Source organism: Callorhinus ursinus, unplaced genomic scaffold (assembly GCF_003265705.2).
Source record: "Callorhinus ursinus isolate GAN/ISIS: 27379988/994484 unplaced genomic scaffold, GSC_fseal_2.0 scaffold4, whole genome shotgun sequence".
NCBI classification, from domain to species: domain Eukaryota; kingdom Metazoa; phylum Chordata; class Mammalia; order Carnivora; family Otariidae; genus Callorhinus; species Callorhinus ursinus.
In genome coordinates this window covers 61,358,091-61,374,796 of record NW_027397066.1, presented here as the reverse complement: position 1 = coordinate 61,374,796, position 16,706 = coordinate 61,358,091, and the positions used below count along the sequence as shown (strand labels likewise).

At 44.0% G+C, this 16,706-nt stretch overlaps 1 protein-coding gene across 1 annotated transcript in view; it reads right to left on the bottom strand.

Moving 5' to 3' along the window:
• The window catches only part of SHROOM3 (shroom family member 3), a 192,516-nt gene that overhangs the window by 15,665 nt on the left and 160,145 nt on the right, over nt 1–16,706 (bottom strand). The window contains 4 exon segments of the mRNA XM_025887670.2: nt 1,293–1,443; nt 4,464–4,952; nt 6,083–6,982; nt 10,993–11,066. Coding sequence (XP_025743455.2) covers nt 1,293–1,443; nt 4,464–4,952; nt 6,083–6,982; nt 10,993–11,066 — 1,614 coding nt within the window.

Genomic DNA, 16,706 nt, shown 5'->3' with positions numbered 1-16,706 from the left:
ACATGCAAAAAAACCAAAACAAAAACCTGTCAAATATTCAGTGAAAGAGGTCATGACAACCTGGTACCTGTAATGGTGTTTATAGAGCTCCCTCTTTGGGATAGATATAGAGAGACCAGAGCAGGTGGGTTTTTTTTCCTGACCAGAGGACCCATTAAATGGGGGCATTTGGCGGCAATGAAGTAAGGGACGTGCCAGAAGGTGTGCCACAAAGCAGGTGTTCACACAGGAAAAACTTGGGCTAGGAGAGTGTGTCACTAGAGTGGCCCGTCAGTGTGTCAGCCATACACTCGGGGGCCCGCAGAGCCAGTGGACCTAGAGCAGGGGGAAGGGAGGAATCCCCCTGATGGAGGGGCTTCCAAAATCCCTAAATCCTCCTGCCCCATGACTCCCTGCTCCCAGGGTCTATATCTTGTGGTCTCAACCCACACTGAAACCAGAGAACTTAGGACACAGAGAGTAAATGAAATAGAATCACATAAGAAAGCTGCTCCTGAAATTGGTACCACTGAGAACCACTTACATTCCAAGCTCAGCAAGAGACAAGCTTTAACAAAGAGTCCTTTTTCAGCATGCAGGCCTGACTCATATGGAGAGCTGAAAGCACAGGGGCAGGCGGCCCCTCTGGGGCTGTAGGGAAAGTAGAATGGCGAGAACTTTCTCCCCTGCAGGCACCGTGGGGCTCAGATCTCCAGGGTATGCGGGAAGATAGGCGGCATCACGGGCATTTGTAAAATGCGTTTTACATTTGAAATTTCTGTGGCAGTATCAACTGCTAACAGCTAAATTCCAGTAGTGCTTCCAGGCTCTTCCCTGGGGTATTGCAGAGAGCGCTGGGGAACCTAAAGATTAACGTTACCTCTTCTCACAAGTGTCTTTTGACAATCGCTCTTTTCCCTTAAAGTTTCTACGTTTTCCGGTTTCCATGGTCCTTCTGACCATGAAACATGAAAGGAAAATGACCCCGACCATGGGCTTTGGCTGGTCAGCTCTGAGAAGAGTGTTGGGGTGTCTCTGTGTTGGATTAAGAGGCAGGGAACCTGGGTTTTAGTCTCAGCTATGTGACTTTTAGGCAGTAACCTTGACTTCTGTCATCTGTAAAACTGAAAATGACAGGAAAGCTGTGAGAAATCACTAAGTGCCAAGAAGTTGAGGGTCCAGTGACGGTATGGGCCGGGCTGGTGATGGGACAGGCCCTTCTCACTCTCCTGCCCTAAGGGGCCAGTAGCCTTGCTAGGACTTTGACTCTCTTTTCGGGGAGAAGAGAACGCAGGCCCCAGTTCTTCCTTTACCTTCTTTTCGTTGACATCCACCGGCTCCTCTCCCTCGTTCGCCTCTTCTGGCATATCTTTGATCTTGTTCAGAAGTTCGGCCTTGGGAGCAGACACACTGTAGTAGGCAGGGCAGGTGACCAGCATGCCCACTGCTTCCTTATCTTCACTCCTGCACCATAAAGAACAAAAAAGTTCATAGCACATTCCAGAAGCTTCATGTCACTGCCTGCCTGTCCATTCAGAAACATGTAAAAAGTTCTATTCAGTCCCTTCCCAGAAATCAGGATGAATAAATATTTACTAAGGAGCGACTACTCTGCATAGGGCTCTTGATTCAGGCAGACCTGGGCTGGAAAACACCAAAGACAGTACCATGGAAGAAGTCTGGGAGTCAGGCCTGTGGATCCGCCAGATGACTCTGGGCGAGTCATTTAACCTCCCTGCAGGTTTCTCGTTCTGTGATAAATATAAGGACGATGTTGACTCCCTATTTCACAGAAAGACCATGGGGGAGCTGTGACTCCATGACTGTGAAGGTATTTCCAAGGTGTTGCACACATCTCAGATTGCAGGTTGTTTCCTCGTCTTCCAGGGCCACCATAATCTTCCTGACGCCTGCTCTAATTGCTGCCTGGACACTTTCCACTTTTCCGTCTCATGTAAGCATGATATGCCAGATGAGCCTAAGAGACCTAGAGCCTGCTGGTCAGTGAGGACAAGGTGTGAAGTGGACTCTTTAGTTACACAGCAGGGGTTTCGAGAGTTTGGAGAACAAACCAAGAATTGAGAAACCCGATATCTAGTGTTCTCTGTTTTACTATAACCAAGCTGTCTCTCCGAGTATAGGTCAGATGCTACTAGTTGAAGAAATGACCCTATGGAGGTGGGTTAGGTTTTCTGGGAGAGGTATTTCAACCTGGTGACTTTATTTAACATCTAGGCCATCGTTTTCCTGAGGAATAAAGAACCACACACACACACAAAAGTCATTTTTACTAGTTTCCTCCTTGCTAGGACTATTCTTCTAAGCAATATAGTTTAATGATAAATGTTCTAAGCAACATTTAATTCAGTTAATTGAAGAAACTGGAAAAGGTCTTCTGATACGCTTTTCCTCCAGATATATTCATTGCATTACAAATTGGCTTCTCAGGCATTTAATTAACCCTCACAAAGGCTGCTTGCGCTGAGTCTCACGCACAACAGGGCAATGCTCCTTTCCACCAGAAGATGGCGCATGCCACCCTTTTGAAATTTCTCCAGAAGGTCTCAGTGCTGCAAAAGTTACAGGACCATTTCACTTATACATTGACTGAGAGAACGCAAGTTCTCAGTGATAATGCTAGGAAATGCTTTGCTAAGGATGTATCTGTAAGTTCCTTTGGACTTTCTACAGCAAGTGGTCAGAGAACAGAATGAATGGAAGCTCCTAATTTTGATCTACTACAAATACCCATAGTTAAGTGACTGGCATACCCACAGAGACACATCTTTGGGCCCCTCATGGAACCCAGTGGATTGCCCTGCACATTGTATATATATATAAAATATATATATATATATATATATATATACACACAGAATATATCTGGGGGAAAAGCGTATCAGAAGACCTTTTCCAGTTTCTTCAATTAACTGAATTAAATGTTGCTTAGAACATTTATCACTAATCTATATTGCTCAGTAAATGTCTGCTAAACACATGACCCTGGATAAATCACTTCACCTCAGTTCGTCTCTGCCAAGTCTGAAGAAGGGGATGGATAAGGGGATGGTTCAGGCCTCATATTAGGAGAGTCTCCAACAAACTATCAAAGAGCTCATAAGGACTCCATAACTCTTTCCTTTCTCCCCCTCCCGCAAATCAAAACATAGTATTCCTGTTAGTAATTTAGTTCAGATTAGTTGGAAATTTCTAAAAGGCAAGACCAAATTTAGATGAAATGCTGTTTTTATTTAGTCTAGAAGCCACTAACTGTGGAGTTCCAGTCCATCAATCCACATAGCTTTCACTGAAAATTAAAAAGAAAACAAAAACCACCCTAAACCTTTCCCACAGTCATCCTTTAAGGAAATCAAACATGCAAGAAAATACTGCAATAACCCAGGAGAAAGCAGAAGAATGGCAAATACAGACGGCTCACCCCGGTGCCTGGGGCCTGGGACGCATCACACCACAGTAAACACACGCTCAGGGCGGCTTCAGGAGCAGAGGCTCACCAGCTGAACAAAACCATAAGAGTGCGCCCACGTTCTGGTCTTTTTTGCTGTTCAGGATGAAGCGAACATCCACCCTCTTGAAAGGTGGACGGATGTCAGTGTAGTAAATAAACCCATCTGTCTAGGCTTCATCCTTCTTACAGTCTGTGCTCACCTCTGCCGTGCGGAGGCCTCTTATGTGCTCACCACTTCCCCCTGCCTCTCTCCGCACGGACCCCTGGGGGGCTATCAAGGTGACGCTGACAGAGAATGGGCAGTTGCTTGCTTACTGAGTTGGGGGCACCGTAAAATCATTAAGAGAGTGGGCACGGTCATAGTGCCGAGTTCAAATCCAGATGCCACCACTCTCACATGTTCTAGGACTTTGGTCGGGCACGGTCTTAATTGCTCTGTGCTTCACTTTGCTCACTTGTAAAAGGGAGATACAATTGGTAGCTGTGTCAGGAGGTTCTTGTGAAGACTAAATGAAATAGGGGCGCCTGGGTGGCTCAGTTGGTTAAGCGACTGCCTTCGGCTCGGGTCATGATCCTGGAGTCCCGGGGTCAAGTCCCGCATCGGGCTCCCTGCTCAGCAGGGAGTCTGCTTCTCCCTCTGATCCTCTTCCCTCTCGTGCTCTCTCTCAAATAAATAAATAAATAAAATCTTTAAAAAAAAAGACTAAATGAAATAATGTTTATATAAAAAATTAATACAATGATTAACACAAAGAATATGAACAATATTAACGGTATTAATGGCAGTTATCACCACTATTAATATTTTTGTCGGGCAAGTGCCTGGTAATTCAAGGGCGGTCAGTCCTACGTCCTACACCTCAGGGCCGTTCTCCTAAGACTGAGATGGAGTGTCACTATTGGGTCGGAATCTCTGGGGGCAGGAAAACATCAGGTAAGTTGTCCTAGACTTACCACCACCCCCATGGAAGGAGTTTAAATGTCAGTCTCTTTGCGGGCATTGCCAGGGCCTTACCTCTTGCCTTCGTATTCTGCACAGTTGACAGTTCTCTGCATGGCCTTTCTCTTTATGCTGTTCTCCTTCAGCAAGTTAACATCTCGGGGAAACAAACCTTCCATCAGGTCCATAGTTGTCTTCATTCTGGAGTCTGGATCCAAAATGTCTGCCAGAGATTTGTCCTGGTGGACAATTTCCTTGGCCAGAGCCTCTGTTCTGATGTCTTCTGAGGTCTTCTGAGGGCCGGAACTGACATTCTTTTCTAAACCCCGAGGCCCACAGACTGGGTCATGGATGGGAGGTGGCTGCCCGGGGCTTGGCTGCTTGCCGAGAGCCCCATCAGGTTGGGGCAGAGCACCCATGCTGGAAGGTGGGTTGGTCTCGTTGGCCTCTGAAACCTTGACAGAAGTTTGGGATTTGGAAGCCGGTACTGGACTACCAACCAAATGGACTGTACCCGGAATGGGCCTTTCCTTGGCAACTGTCACCTTGGCAAATTTGCTGGAGCTGCTGGGGATATTAAAAAAAGAGAGGGTAAGAAAGGAGTCAGCAGAAAGGTAGGAAGACTAAGGGGACGTTTTCCACATCAGGGCTGTGGCTCTCACATGAGGAATGGTGGGGACAAGGTAGTCCTCCTCTGAGGTTATCATTCCCCCCAAACTGCAGGGTCCTAAAGGGCATTCTCCTCAGCCCAGCAGTTGGTCACAGAAGCTGTGTGGCTTTTTAAACGGGATGGATCTAGTAGGAATTCAGCTTTGGTGAATGTGGCAGTGAGATTCCAGAGCTTTCTGAAAGGACCAGGGGAAGAGGGCAGGGGTGGTACATCACTCCTGTGGTGTTTAGAGGGGGAAAGCACAGAGGCATTGTGTTCTTCTGGGGTTCAGAGATCGCTTGTCCCAGGGACTATTTGTTGGGAAGGGCTTGTACCCATTCTTTTGGCTTCCACAAGGTTTTCCCTACACATTAACTGACCTTTAGCTCTGTTCTTTATCCTTTCTGATGGACATGGCGTGCCTTTGCAAAGAAAGCTGACCATAGCCTGTCCATAGTCCAGCCTCTTTTTCTTTTGAGTGAGGCTGCCTCTGGGCTAATCTATACGTCTCTCTCTCTACACACACACCCAGTGTGTGTCTAGCACGGCCTGGGGCTAGGCAGGTAAACCTGCTAGGGCTTAGCATCACAAGGCCCATGTACACTCACAGAGAAGCCGTATTTCCTAGTATCAGCTCTATCAGTAATAAAAGTGGTATTTTTGTCTTCTATGTCTTCCTCCTTTGTCTTCTTAACGGATTCAGAACACAAGGAGGGAAGAGGCATGTTATTTATTTGGACCCTTTGAATTTATCCTGCCCATGGAGTGAACTGTGCCTTTTGGGCTTTGGTGTCACTGTCACGACTCCTGTTCCTCTGTTCCCAGGCTAGTCTTGGGTACTCAGGTAACGACCGGCCAAGGTAGACAAATGAAACCATTCTGCTAGTCTCATGACTTGTGTGTATAGAAAATCTCCACACCAGGGCTCTCTAGTGGCCAATGGAAGGAGGATCTGGGGAGTCTGCAGTGTGAAAGTCTCTCATAAGAGGGCCATCCTTTCCTTCCTCAGTGCGGGGGGCTTGCCCTACAGAGTCTGCCCACTTACCTGGTCCAGGGCTCCTTGTAATCCTCACCGACCAGCTCTGCCTCATACACAGCTTGGGGAGGAGGTGGAGGGAAGTCGTCCAAGCTATTCACAGGGGTGTCCTGGCTCAGTGGAGGCGGTGGGGGTGGGGGCAGGTCAAATGTGGGACTGGAAGTGGCATTGGGGTACAAGTCCTTCACAAACACTTCATCATCATAGTCCTCCCGAGGTGGTGGGGAGGTCTGCAGGACTGACTCAGATATTCGGAGGGAGAGCCTCCCTGGAGTGCTTGGGGTCCCAAGAGGCGTGTCCTCAAGAGTGCTGCTTGAGCTTGGAGGAGGCTGCTGTGTTTTGTAGTGCTTCAGGTTTACAAACTCAGGTGACGAAGAGTCCTCAGGGAGGCTGTCCTCTCTGACTGCGTGGGCCCACTTCACCCGAGGCGGGGCAGGCCGCTGAGCCAGCGAGACTCGCCTCCTTGTTGCCTCTTCCATCCCATGCTCTGGGCTGTTGGGCTCATGGCCTCTTGGACTGGCAGGCTGGACGAGGCCGTGACCGTCACTTCTGTGGGTCACTGCTTGGGTGTAGGGTGGAAGAGGCTGTTGCCCCATCGGACCATCCCTTCCAGTCGGCTGATCGGTTGCAGCCTGAGAGCTCAAGGGTGCAGGGGAAGGCAGAGCGGAGCCGAGTGGGGTCAAGGGTGCAGCCCTGGTGTCTGTGAGGTGCCCTGGCATTCCTGTGGGTAGCAGCCCGGGGCAAGGCATTGTTCTGCTAGCCTGCCTCTGAGGGTCCAGGGGTCCAGGACATTTGCTGGGGACAGAGGCACCACCAACTGCTTTGCAGCCTGGACCACCCCAACGAGGGCTGGGATGGTGTTTGAGCAACGGCATGTCTTCATGGCCTCTTTCTGAACAACTGAGTGCCCTGGAGCAGGATACAAACACAGGGTTATGGCTCAGAAGAAAGGGGCAGATACTGAACCCAGAGTTCATGACACAGATGGGAAAGCATTTAGGGAAAAGGACTTGGAGAAGCTGCACACAGGGTGCTCATACAAAGAACCGAGTTTTAAAAAGTTGCCAAACAGGCCTAAACTCCTACAAGAAAATGTCAAATGGCAGACCTGGGACCACAAGGCATTTCCTATTATTAGCTCGCTCTCGCTGCTCACCGCCCCCCGCCCGCCCACCCCCAGCACACATATCCCGGCTTTGCAGGGCAGACTTCAGGATATAAAATGAAACAGGTACATTTCTTCAGCCCCTTTTAGGGCTACTTTGGGAAAAGAGTGCTGCCTTATTCTCTCCCAGTGTGATCCCCATGGGAGAGGTCTGTTTGGAAAGCCTCAGGAAGGGCTGCTGAATCTAAAGGATTTACCATTTTCCCTTAGTCTCCTAGTGTTTTCATTTTTTAGAATGGAAAGTAAGAAGGAGGGGGAGAGTCTTACCCAAGGAGCTAATAAGCAATTCTCTCTGGAGAGAGAGCTTGATCACAAGGAGCAAATAGGGTACCTGGTGATTTAAACCCCTGTCCTCTACCTTGGCTCTGAGGACAAACCCAACAATTTCCAATACTTTTGTTACTATGTTCTAGAGGAAAACAGAAATCCACAGCACTGCCTGCTACCCTGCAAGAGTTAATGTGAGCATAGAACCAACCTCCAGCAAACCCACCCTAATTTGAAAATTCCACATTTGGAGCTCCCTGGCTGGTATGCAAGTGAATCTGGAGAGCAGATGGAACTTTTCATTTTACAGATCTGAGTCCTGAGGGAGCTGTGGCTCAGTCCCCAGGCAGAGCCCCAGCACAGGCCTGCATAAAACCGTCCAAGTGCCAGGCAAGGGTAACGCAGCATATGGAAGGGAAAGACTGCAAAGAACCAAATTAGCTCTTCTCGTGATGTTGTTTTTTTTGTATTATAAATGCAGATGGTTAAGGGGCCCATCTCCCTCAGATGCAAACTTGCCCTTCCTCTGAAATACCCTTTTCATGTAGAGGCGGTTTCTTTACCAGGAACCTCTCGATATCTAAGATTGGCTACTTTGTACTTCTTGGTGGGTTCCCAAATGGGTGAACTGAAAATCCAAAGGCAGGGGATCTGCTGGGTGCATTCCTTCTGTATTCATTTTGGTATCCTCAGTACTTGGTACAAAGTACCCTCTCAGTAAATGTCTGCTGAACAAGCAATGTCTCTGCCCAATTGCTGTTTAGACTAGGATGTAAACTATTTTTTAAACTCAGCATCCTCTAATTGGACATGGAATAACTGGAATCTGTTTTAATGACTAACGTGGGTACCTTTGTTTTATTATATTTGTATCTTGAGGCTTTTTTAAAAGGAGAGACATTGCTAAAAACCAAAATGTAGTATCCTTTATTTAAAATAAAGCCCAAATATTGATATATTTTTAGTTTTTGTTTAATCTTCTTAGTTTATAAGAACCATACTTAAATTGGGTATTCTTGAAGATAATATTTGAGTTAAATGCTTAGTCTGGTTGAGAATGCTTCTCCTTGGTGATTATATTTTTTCAAGAACAAAGGATAGGGTAAAAGATTTTGTTTGAGAGTCTTTTTTTTTAAGAGTACGTGTATTTTTTTTTTTTTAAGATTTTATTTATTTGACAGAGAGAGAGAGACAGCTAGAGAGGGAACACAAGCAGGGGGAGTGGGAGAGGGAGAAGCAGGCTTCCCGCTGAGCAGGGAGCCCGATGCGGGGCTCGATCCCAGGACCCCGGGATCATGACCCGAGCCGAAGGCAGATGCCCAACGACTGAGCCACCCAGGCGCCCCAAGTCTTTTAATTATTTTTTAAAGATTTTATTTATCTGTCAGAGCAAGCACAAGCAGGGGGAGCAGCAGGCAGAGGGAAAGGCAGGCTTCCCGCTGAGCAGGGAGCTCCATGTGGGACTCGATCCCAGGACCCTGGGATCATGACCTGAGCCGAAGGCAGACGCTTAACCGACTGAGCCACCCAGGCGTCCCTGAGTCTCCTTTATACTAGAGTGTAGTAGTAGAGTGAGAGGCAAACAGCTGTTGATAGGTATTTAGGAATCCTAACATTCAAGAATGGAGTTTGAAAGCATTTAGTCTCATTTTTTTTTCTTCATAGCTTTTTTTAAAATGTGATAAACACATAAAATTTACTACTCTATTTTTAAATGTTTGGTTCAGTAGTGTTAAGAATATCCATACTGTTGTGCAACAGATCTCCAGAACTCTCTCTCCTTGTAAATCTGAAATGCTATACCTACTAAGTAACAACTCCTCCCAGCCCTTATCACCTCTACTTCCTGTTTCGAAGGATTTGACTACTTTAAGATGCCTTATATAAGTGGAATTAGAGTATTTGTCTTATTGTCTCTGGCGTATTTCACTTAGCGTGATGTCTTCAAGATTCATCCATGTTGTAGCATGTGCCAGAATTCCCCTTTTAAGACTAAATAATACTCTATTATATGAATGTACCACATTTTTTAAATCTGTTAATGGACATTTGTGTTGCTTTCACTTCTTTCCTATTGTGAGTAGTGATGCTATGAACATGGGTATGAAAATACCTCTTTGAGACATTGCTTTCAACTCTTCCCGATATACTCAGAAGTGGGACTGCTAAGGGATATGGTAGATCTGTTTTTAATTTTTTTTGAGGAACCTACATCCTGTTTTCCAAGGCAGTTGGACCATTTTGCAATCCCACCAACAATTGTTTTTGGTGGGGGGAAAGACATTTATTACCAGGCTATAAATTAGGGGTGGTAGGAAGTGGGGGGGGAAGGAGCCTAGTAGTCATGTTTGCACAAGGGGTCCAATGTCTTCAGATGCTCACCAACGCTTGTTTTCTTACGGTTTTGTTTTGTTTTTGTTTTTGTTTTTATAGTAGCCATCCCAATGGGTATGAGGTGGTATCTTATTGTGGTTTTGATTTGTGTTTCTCTGAGAGTGATGTTGAGCATCTTTTCATATGCTTGTTGGCCATTTTTTATCATCTCTGGAGAAATGTCTACTCAAGTTCTTTTTGTAATTGAGGTATTTGATTTTTTGTGGTTGAGTTTCACCTTTGACTTTAGACAATTCTCTTTTGGCAATGCTCTAGGTCACTGTCAGTTTTCCCTTGTCTCTAGCTTTTAAGCAATGCACTGAAACTAACCAAAGTTCTGAGCCTCACCTTGAATACTTTCTTCACTTTAAGCACAACTATGGGAGCAAGAGCATGTAGCCGGGGAAGTCTGCTAGTAAAGAAGGTAACTTAATACCCACTTCCTGACACCACATGGGCTGCCTTTTTTTTTTTTTTAAGAGAGAGAGAGAGAGTGGGGGGGGGCAGACTCCCCGCTGAGCAGGGAGCCCAACTTCGGGCTCGAACCCTGAGCCAAAGGCTGACTCTTAACCAGCTGAGCCACCCAGGCACCCCTTGATGGCAATTTTAAACTAACTCTCCTATTTTCTATCCCTAAGTGCCTAAAAATTATGATTTGGGAGCTTTATTTTTTACTTTGTGTGCTTCTGATAAATTTGTCTTGTTCTGTGAAGCTGTTCATGAAATGCTCATTCTTCCTCCAGTGCTTTAGTCACCGGACTTGATCCTTTGTGCACAGAACCGGAAGAGAGCCACACAAGTGAGGTCCCAGCTGTGAGCCACAGGATATGCTTGAGAAGAGCATCTCCTACTCTAAGGCTAAACTTAACTGAAGTCAACTCCTGCCTCCCTAGTGCACATTCAAAACCTATTCTGAGTAAGTATCATTCTTAGAGAAAGTCACCTTCAAATAAAAAATTTAGAAGTTTCCTATGGCCTAGACAAATTGAAAAGGCGGCACACAATAATATGAAACATCTTAATGTCACATTTCTCTTTCTCATAGAGCGGAAGAGAAACATTTAACTCCAGCAGCATTCATGAGGCAGAGGGCCTCATAAATACACATACATACCTGGACCCAGGGCCAGCCAGATAACATGGATCCTTCACAAGACCGAAGCTGTTGCTTTCCCCCAAAACCACATCCTTGAAACACAAGAAAGGCACAGCATTATGACCAACAAAGAGGCATTTAAATTTACCAAGGGGGTGGAGGTAGAAAGGAGAAGGAACATTTATTGGAGACCTACTACTTAGCATCAGGCACCAACACAGCACTGTTGCATACTATCCACTTCACCCCCAAGGCCCCAGCAACACTGTCAACCCCAGAGCAGCGAGGACGACACAGGCCCAAAGCAGTTACCCTTGCCAAGACCCTTCCCAAGTGGCAAAGCTAGGATTTGCACCTCCGTCTGTCTCCCCAGGTGCCTCTCCTCACAAAGACGTTTTCTAAGCAGAAGTCTGATGACAGTTACCTCCAGGGTTCAAAATAACCGCTATACTTGAAATATAATGATGAAAATTATTTCAAAGGGCCAAACTTTTGAAACAGCAATAGGGAAATATGGGAGATGACAAGGAAAATGATCGTTTATTGAATTTAGCAAAAATCTCAAATGTTCTGGGTTCTAATTAGAGAAAAGATATGAATCTGGCTTGTAATCAGGTTGAAGTATATTCCCTTCAGGAAAAAACATCTCACCCACATGTAATATCAGTAACTCTGGTAACTTTTCAGGGGTAGTCATTACTTGTTTTTGTTTTCAGTAAGGGTATATAGATTGGTTTCCTGAAAGGGTGATAGGTGAGGTGTTTTTTTTTTTTTGGTGAGTTTTTGACAGCATAAAATTTGGCCCATGTGAACAGGTCTTGATGAAGACAAGGATGTTGCTATTGATAATACATCTAATTTTCAATTTTTTATAAATAACAGAGAAATTAAATCCATATTGATCCCTACTCTTAGTTTTAGCAACTTATTTCACCATTAATCTGTCCAAAGGGCTAACTGCTTTCCACCTTTTTTTGGGGGGGGTTCCAGTCAGTGGTAGAAGTACTAAAAGGCAATAAAAAAAAGAGCCAAACGTGGTAGTAGGCGGGAAGGAAAAACAAGTGAATATTGTGAACTGCAGTTCTCCCTTATTACATTTACTGAGTCTCAGACACTGCAAAGTACCTTAAAACCCTCAAATTATGTGCCTGGAATTGTATCAGGCAACCTAGTATTCCCTCTGTGATTTAATCTGTAACACTAAGGAGAGGGAGGTAACTGCAGCTCAGAGAGGCGAAGTATTTACCCCCAGTTAAAGTGGAGGAGCGAGCATTCAAACCACGATGTCTTCAAAGCCCAGGATCTGTCCTTGGCATCTTCGTAAGTGAGTAGAGGCTGGGCTGGATGCAATCAGATTTGAATACTCTGAGAAAAAGGAGTTCCATGTGTCTCCGATTTGCTCAAATATCACTCTAGGGAATGGGAATTCCTGCTCTCCATGGAACCTTATGGTCCTTCTAAAATCTTTCCCTGCTCCGCCCGCCTCTTGACAAGAATGTGCAATTAAGTGGGAATGCCTCTAGATCCCCTGTGAGCTCCTTGTCCACTAACAATTAAGTCTATTTTCCCATTTTCTTATTTCCTTTGAATTTCAGTATGAGAAGGAGTTTAACTTCTGCAGTCACATGAGCTGGCCCCCAGAATATCAAGCTTAAGCTGATATTTATGTGGGTGTGCACAAGATAAAGGAAGTGAGACCCACTAACAGGCCATTAAGAAAACTCTCTAAATCTGTTGAGGACAATATCATTTGGACAGAAGTCCAACCTAGTGCAAGCCCAAGGAGATCAATTTCTGTTGCATTTACTTGCTCTGTTTTGGGCATATATTCACTGCCAAAGAAGACTTTATACTTCTTACCAGTTTATAGAAAATAAAGTACTTACGGCAATTTAGGGAACAGCGATGGCTATGGGAGAAATACAAGGTACATTCCAATAGATACTTGGGTAAATGTCTATTTGTGTTTGTTAGTTACCTGACTTCTGATGACTGACTTAAAAAATACCCCTGTTCTTAGTCTTCGTTAGGCATAGCAAACTTAAAACTTTATTATAAACCTAAAGTAAACTGAGTCCCAATCCTTACACTCTTGCTTTGGGTTCAGAGTTAGATATCCTGCTAACTCTGTGGCCAGTGAAATATGAAGATGATAGTATTCATCTACTTTGGATATCAGTTTCCAAGTATCTGCAAAAATGAATTAGGAATCCATTTGAGAAATCTCAAATTTTTATTTAAATGTGAATAACAGTAATCAGTAAATGTTAAAATGAAATCAATTCATTGGCTTGAAGTTTTCAGATAGATATTTAACTCTTGCCTCCTCCCTCCTCCAGTCTTTTTTTATTCAAGGAGGGAGCATGGTATAGGGACTTGCAGAATCTGGAGTCAGACAGCATGGGGTCAAAAACCTCCCTCCCACTACCTTGGGCAAATTTCTCATCCTTTCTGTGTCTCAGATCCCTCATATGTAATACAGAGATAACAACAGTATCTACTTCTTTGCATAGATGTGAGGATTATTTTTATGCTTATAAAACACGTAGAACAATGACTGGTGCATACATAGTAGACATTATTATTATTAGCTATTTGTAACTTCGCATTTTGTGGAAACGTGATTCTGTTTATGCACAAGCTTGAATGGGTGCTAAATGATTTACAAGCTGCATTCTACAGAACCAAGCCTATATCCAACACTGTGGGATGAACTAAGCAATTTCCTCAGCAGTTAAATGATGTCTGTCACACCATCACATGGTGAATATCTCATATTTCAGGAACCAAGGTCTCTGTAAATACAGTGAGAACCAGAGAAACCTCTAACTCAGCATCTGGAAAAAGCAACTCCCAGCCAGGAATCTTATTTCTCCAAAGGTTTCTTTTTATAGCCTTTGCTGGATTCTAAATCTATGCAATGAATAGGTGTAAATTTCCATCTCCAAAGCAGAAATATTTGGGTATTTTCTGGCAGCTTTTTCAGGGCCCACCCATTTTAAAAAGGTTAAGTTTTCCAAAGTTTCATAGACAGGAGGAAATAGGCAAGAGTTTGATGTATCCTTCAGCGCCATCACTAATATCCATTTGTTCTGCAATTACACTTTTCAAACGAAGAAGAATTAACAGAAGTAGTAAGAAGTTGCATGTTTCAGAGATAACCATCGCTGGCTAAGGAGAGGCCCAGGCCTCCTGAGTGTCTGAGCAGGTCTCAGGCTATGAGTGGTGGCAGCCTTCTGCAGTTACTTAGGTGCAAGAATGATCAATTTATATGAACAGAGAAACTGACTTCCATGTTGACCTTGTTTGGGAGGCAGAAACTGTCCTCACTAATGGCCTTCTGAAAAGGAACTGAATCCTTGTCAAAAGCTTGTAAAATCCTGCTCTATAAGCATCTGGCTGGCAGGAGCAAGGAACATTTGTTCAGGATGCCATGGAATGAGCCAGCCCCAGAAAACAACTTCATATTTTGGCTTTAACTTAGTAGGCAGACAGTTTCTGCAGGGTAACTTAATTTCTCAGAGTTCTCTAAAGCTGGGATGAGACAAATTCTTATTGAATACCTTCATTAAAGCTTAATAACGGTAAAGTCTCTAGAATTCATGCACATTAAAAAAATACAATATCCTGAAATAATAACCACAGTAATTGTGTAGAGACTAGTTTTATTTTGCTTTTTAACTAGTTCTACAAATAGGGTAGAGGACGGCTGTATGAAAAAGATGCAAGGTGAAGACCTTGCTGTGGACCAGGTCTTGGGGCAGGCAAGGTCTGGTTGCAGGTGGGAAAATGGGAGAAGGGTGCTCCAGAGCACAGTCCTGGCACAATTACAATCTGGGGGCTGGTAATCTGTTTTCAGAATTTGTAGGAGCAAAGCAGCACAGATAAAGTATTTCATTTTGAAAATTTTCCCCTTCTGGCATCAAAGTCCCCAAATTAAATATCTAAATATGGTATTCTCTTTATTGAAGAGAATGTAAATAATGTTCTGTACTTTTCTAAAAGTTTTTCAAATAACATATTCAGCTGGGATTTGGAGGAATTTTGTCATTTCCCTACACCTGTGTTTTAGCTTTATTTCCCCGTTTACCAGACTTTCTCAATATTTGGGGAGAAAGCAGAGTAACATTCAGAGCCATCCAACCAATTCCCCAAGGGAGAATAATGAAATATAGTAAGAAACAAATAGCAGAATATGATTTAGTTTTCACCTAAACATTTCTGTTTTCTTTAGAGAACACAGGAAGAAAAATTAAGAAAATGTTGGGGTCGTTATGCTACTGAAGTTCATCAAACTAGCTGAAATTGTATGTTACATACATGGATTTTAAGTGTTTTAGTGGTAGGATAAGGAGTAGAAATTAGCTCTGTGCTTCATTCTGAGGGGAAGAAAATGCTTAGTGAAAGCTTATGGAGGATTGCCTCTATACAATTTTTTGCGCATCATTTATCCTGGAGAGAAAGTATTTCTGGGTATTTTGAAACAGAAAATATCTAGATGGGTACAGTATTTGGTTTCAGAAGCAGTGCAGCAAAAAACTTCTCAGGCAGTAATGTCTGAATTTTTCTTTCTTTGAAGCTGTTTCTACCAACCCCAATCCTTTGTCAACACCTTACCCATCCTTCACAGCCTGGTTCAAATACCATCTCCTTCAAGAGAAGCCCTTAGATCCCCTCAGTTAGAATTAATCACTCTCCCCTCCATAGCATATTATTTATCACTGCTCCCAAAGCATTTGCTAGTCCCGTGAGGCATTTATATAGAAGCTCATCATATTCCTTGCTCAGTTGTGAACCCCAGAAAGGCATGAGCTTCACGTCCTTCTGTGTTTCCTTCAACCTCATAGTACAGTGCTTTTCATACAACACATGCTCTACAAATTCTTGCTAAATGTGACTTCTCTGCTGGGGAAAACAGAATGCGAGAAGGGACAGTGGACGAGTGTTCTCCCCTGTGCTAACCTAGATGTAAATTCCTAATATCTTCTGAGGTGGGAAGGGAACCATGAGGTAGGCCTTTGATCTGCAGTGCACTCCCAGCAAGGAGTGACTAAGAACTAAGGCAATTAGTAGACTCCTGGGAGTTAGTGCTCAGGTTCTATTGCTTAGCTATGCTGAAATCTTCAGTGGAAAGCACTTCATAATCTTTGAATAGTTTGAAATCTTTATTAGAAAATCCTTTTATGTGAGAATCGGAAAGTCTGTGATTCTCCTATCTCACCAAAGTGGTGCACTCCAAGAATTCAGAGAGGTTTGATGTGGGCAATATACTACACAGGAGAATTGAGGCGTAATGAGGTAACAGAGGTTTCATGTGGGCAACATACTACACAGGAGAGTTGAGGCGTAATGAGATAACAAATGTAAAGCATACCTAGCTGAGGGCCAGGAGTTTGATAGCCAATAACTTATTAGAGTCAATAATTCTTGTTTTGTAAATGTAAAAGTCAGAAACAGAGGGTGCAAAGCTAAAATCTTTTAAAAATACTGAGACAGTCTCTATTCCATGAATATAAAAAAAAAACCACACGGACAAAAAAGATAATCCCTAACTTTTCCTAACCATGCATTCTTGCACTGAGAGGTGGGTAACTTCCTAAAATGAAGGGTACACACATAGAGTTGTATAGATGTCTGTGTGTGTGTTTTGTGTGTTTGTATCTACATATTTGTATCTCTGTAAGGGTATCATGGCGCGGAGAAAGAAATCACTCCATGAAAACTAATGCCAC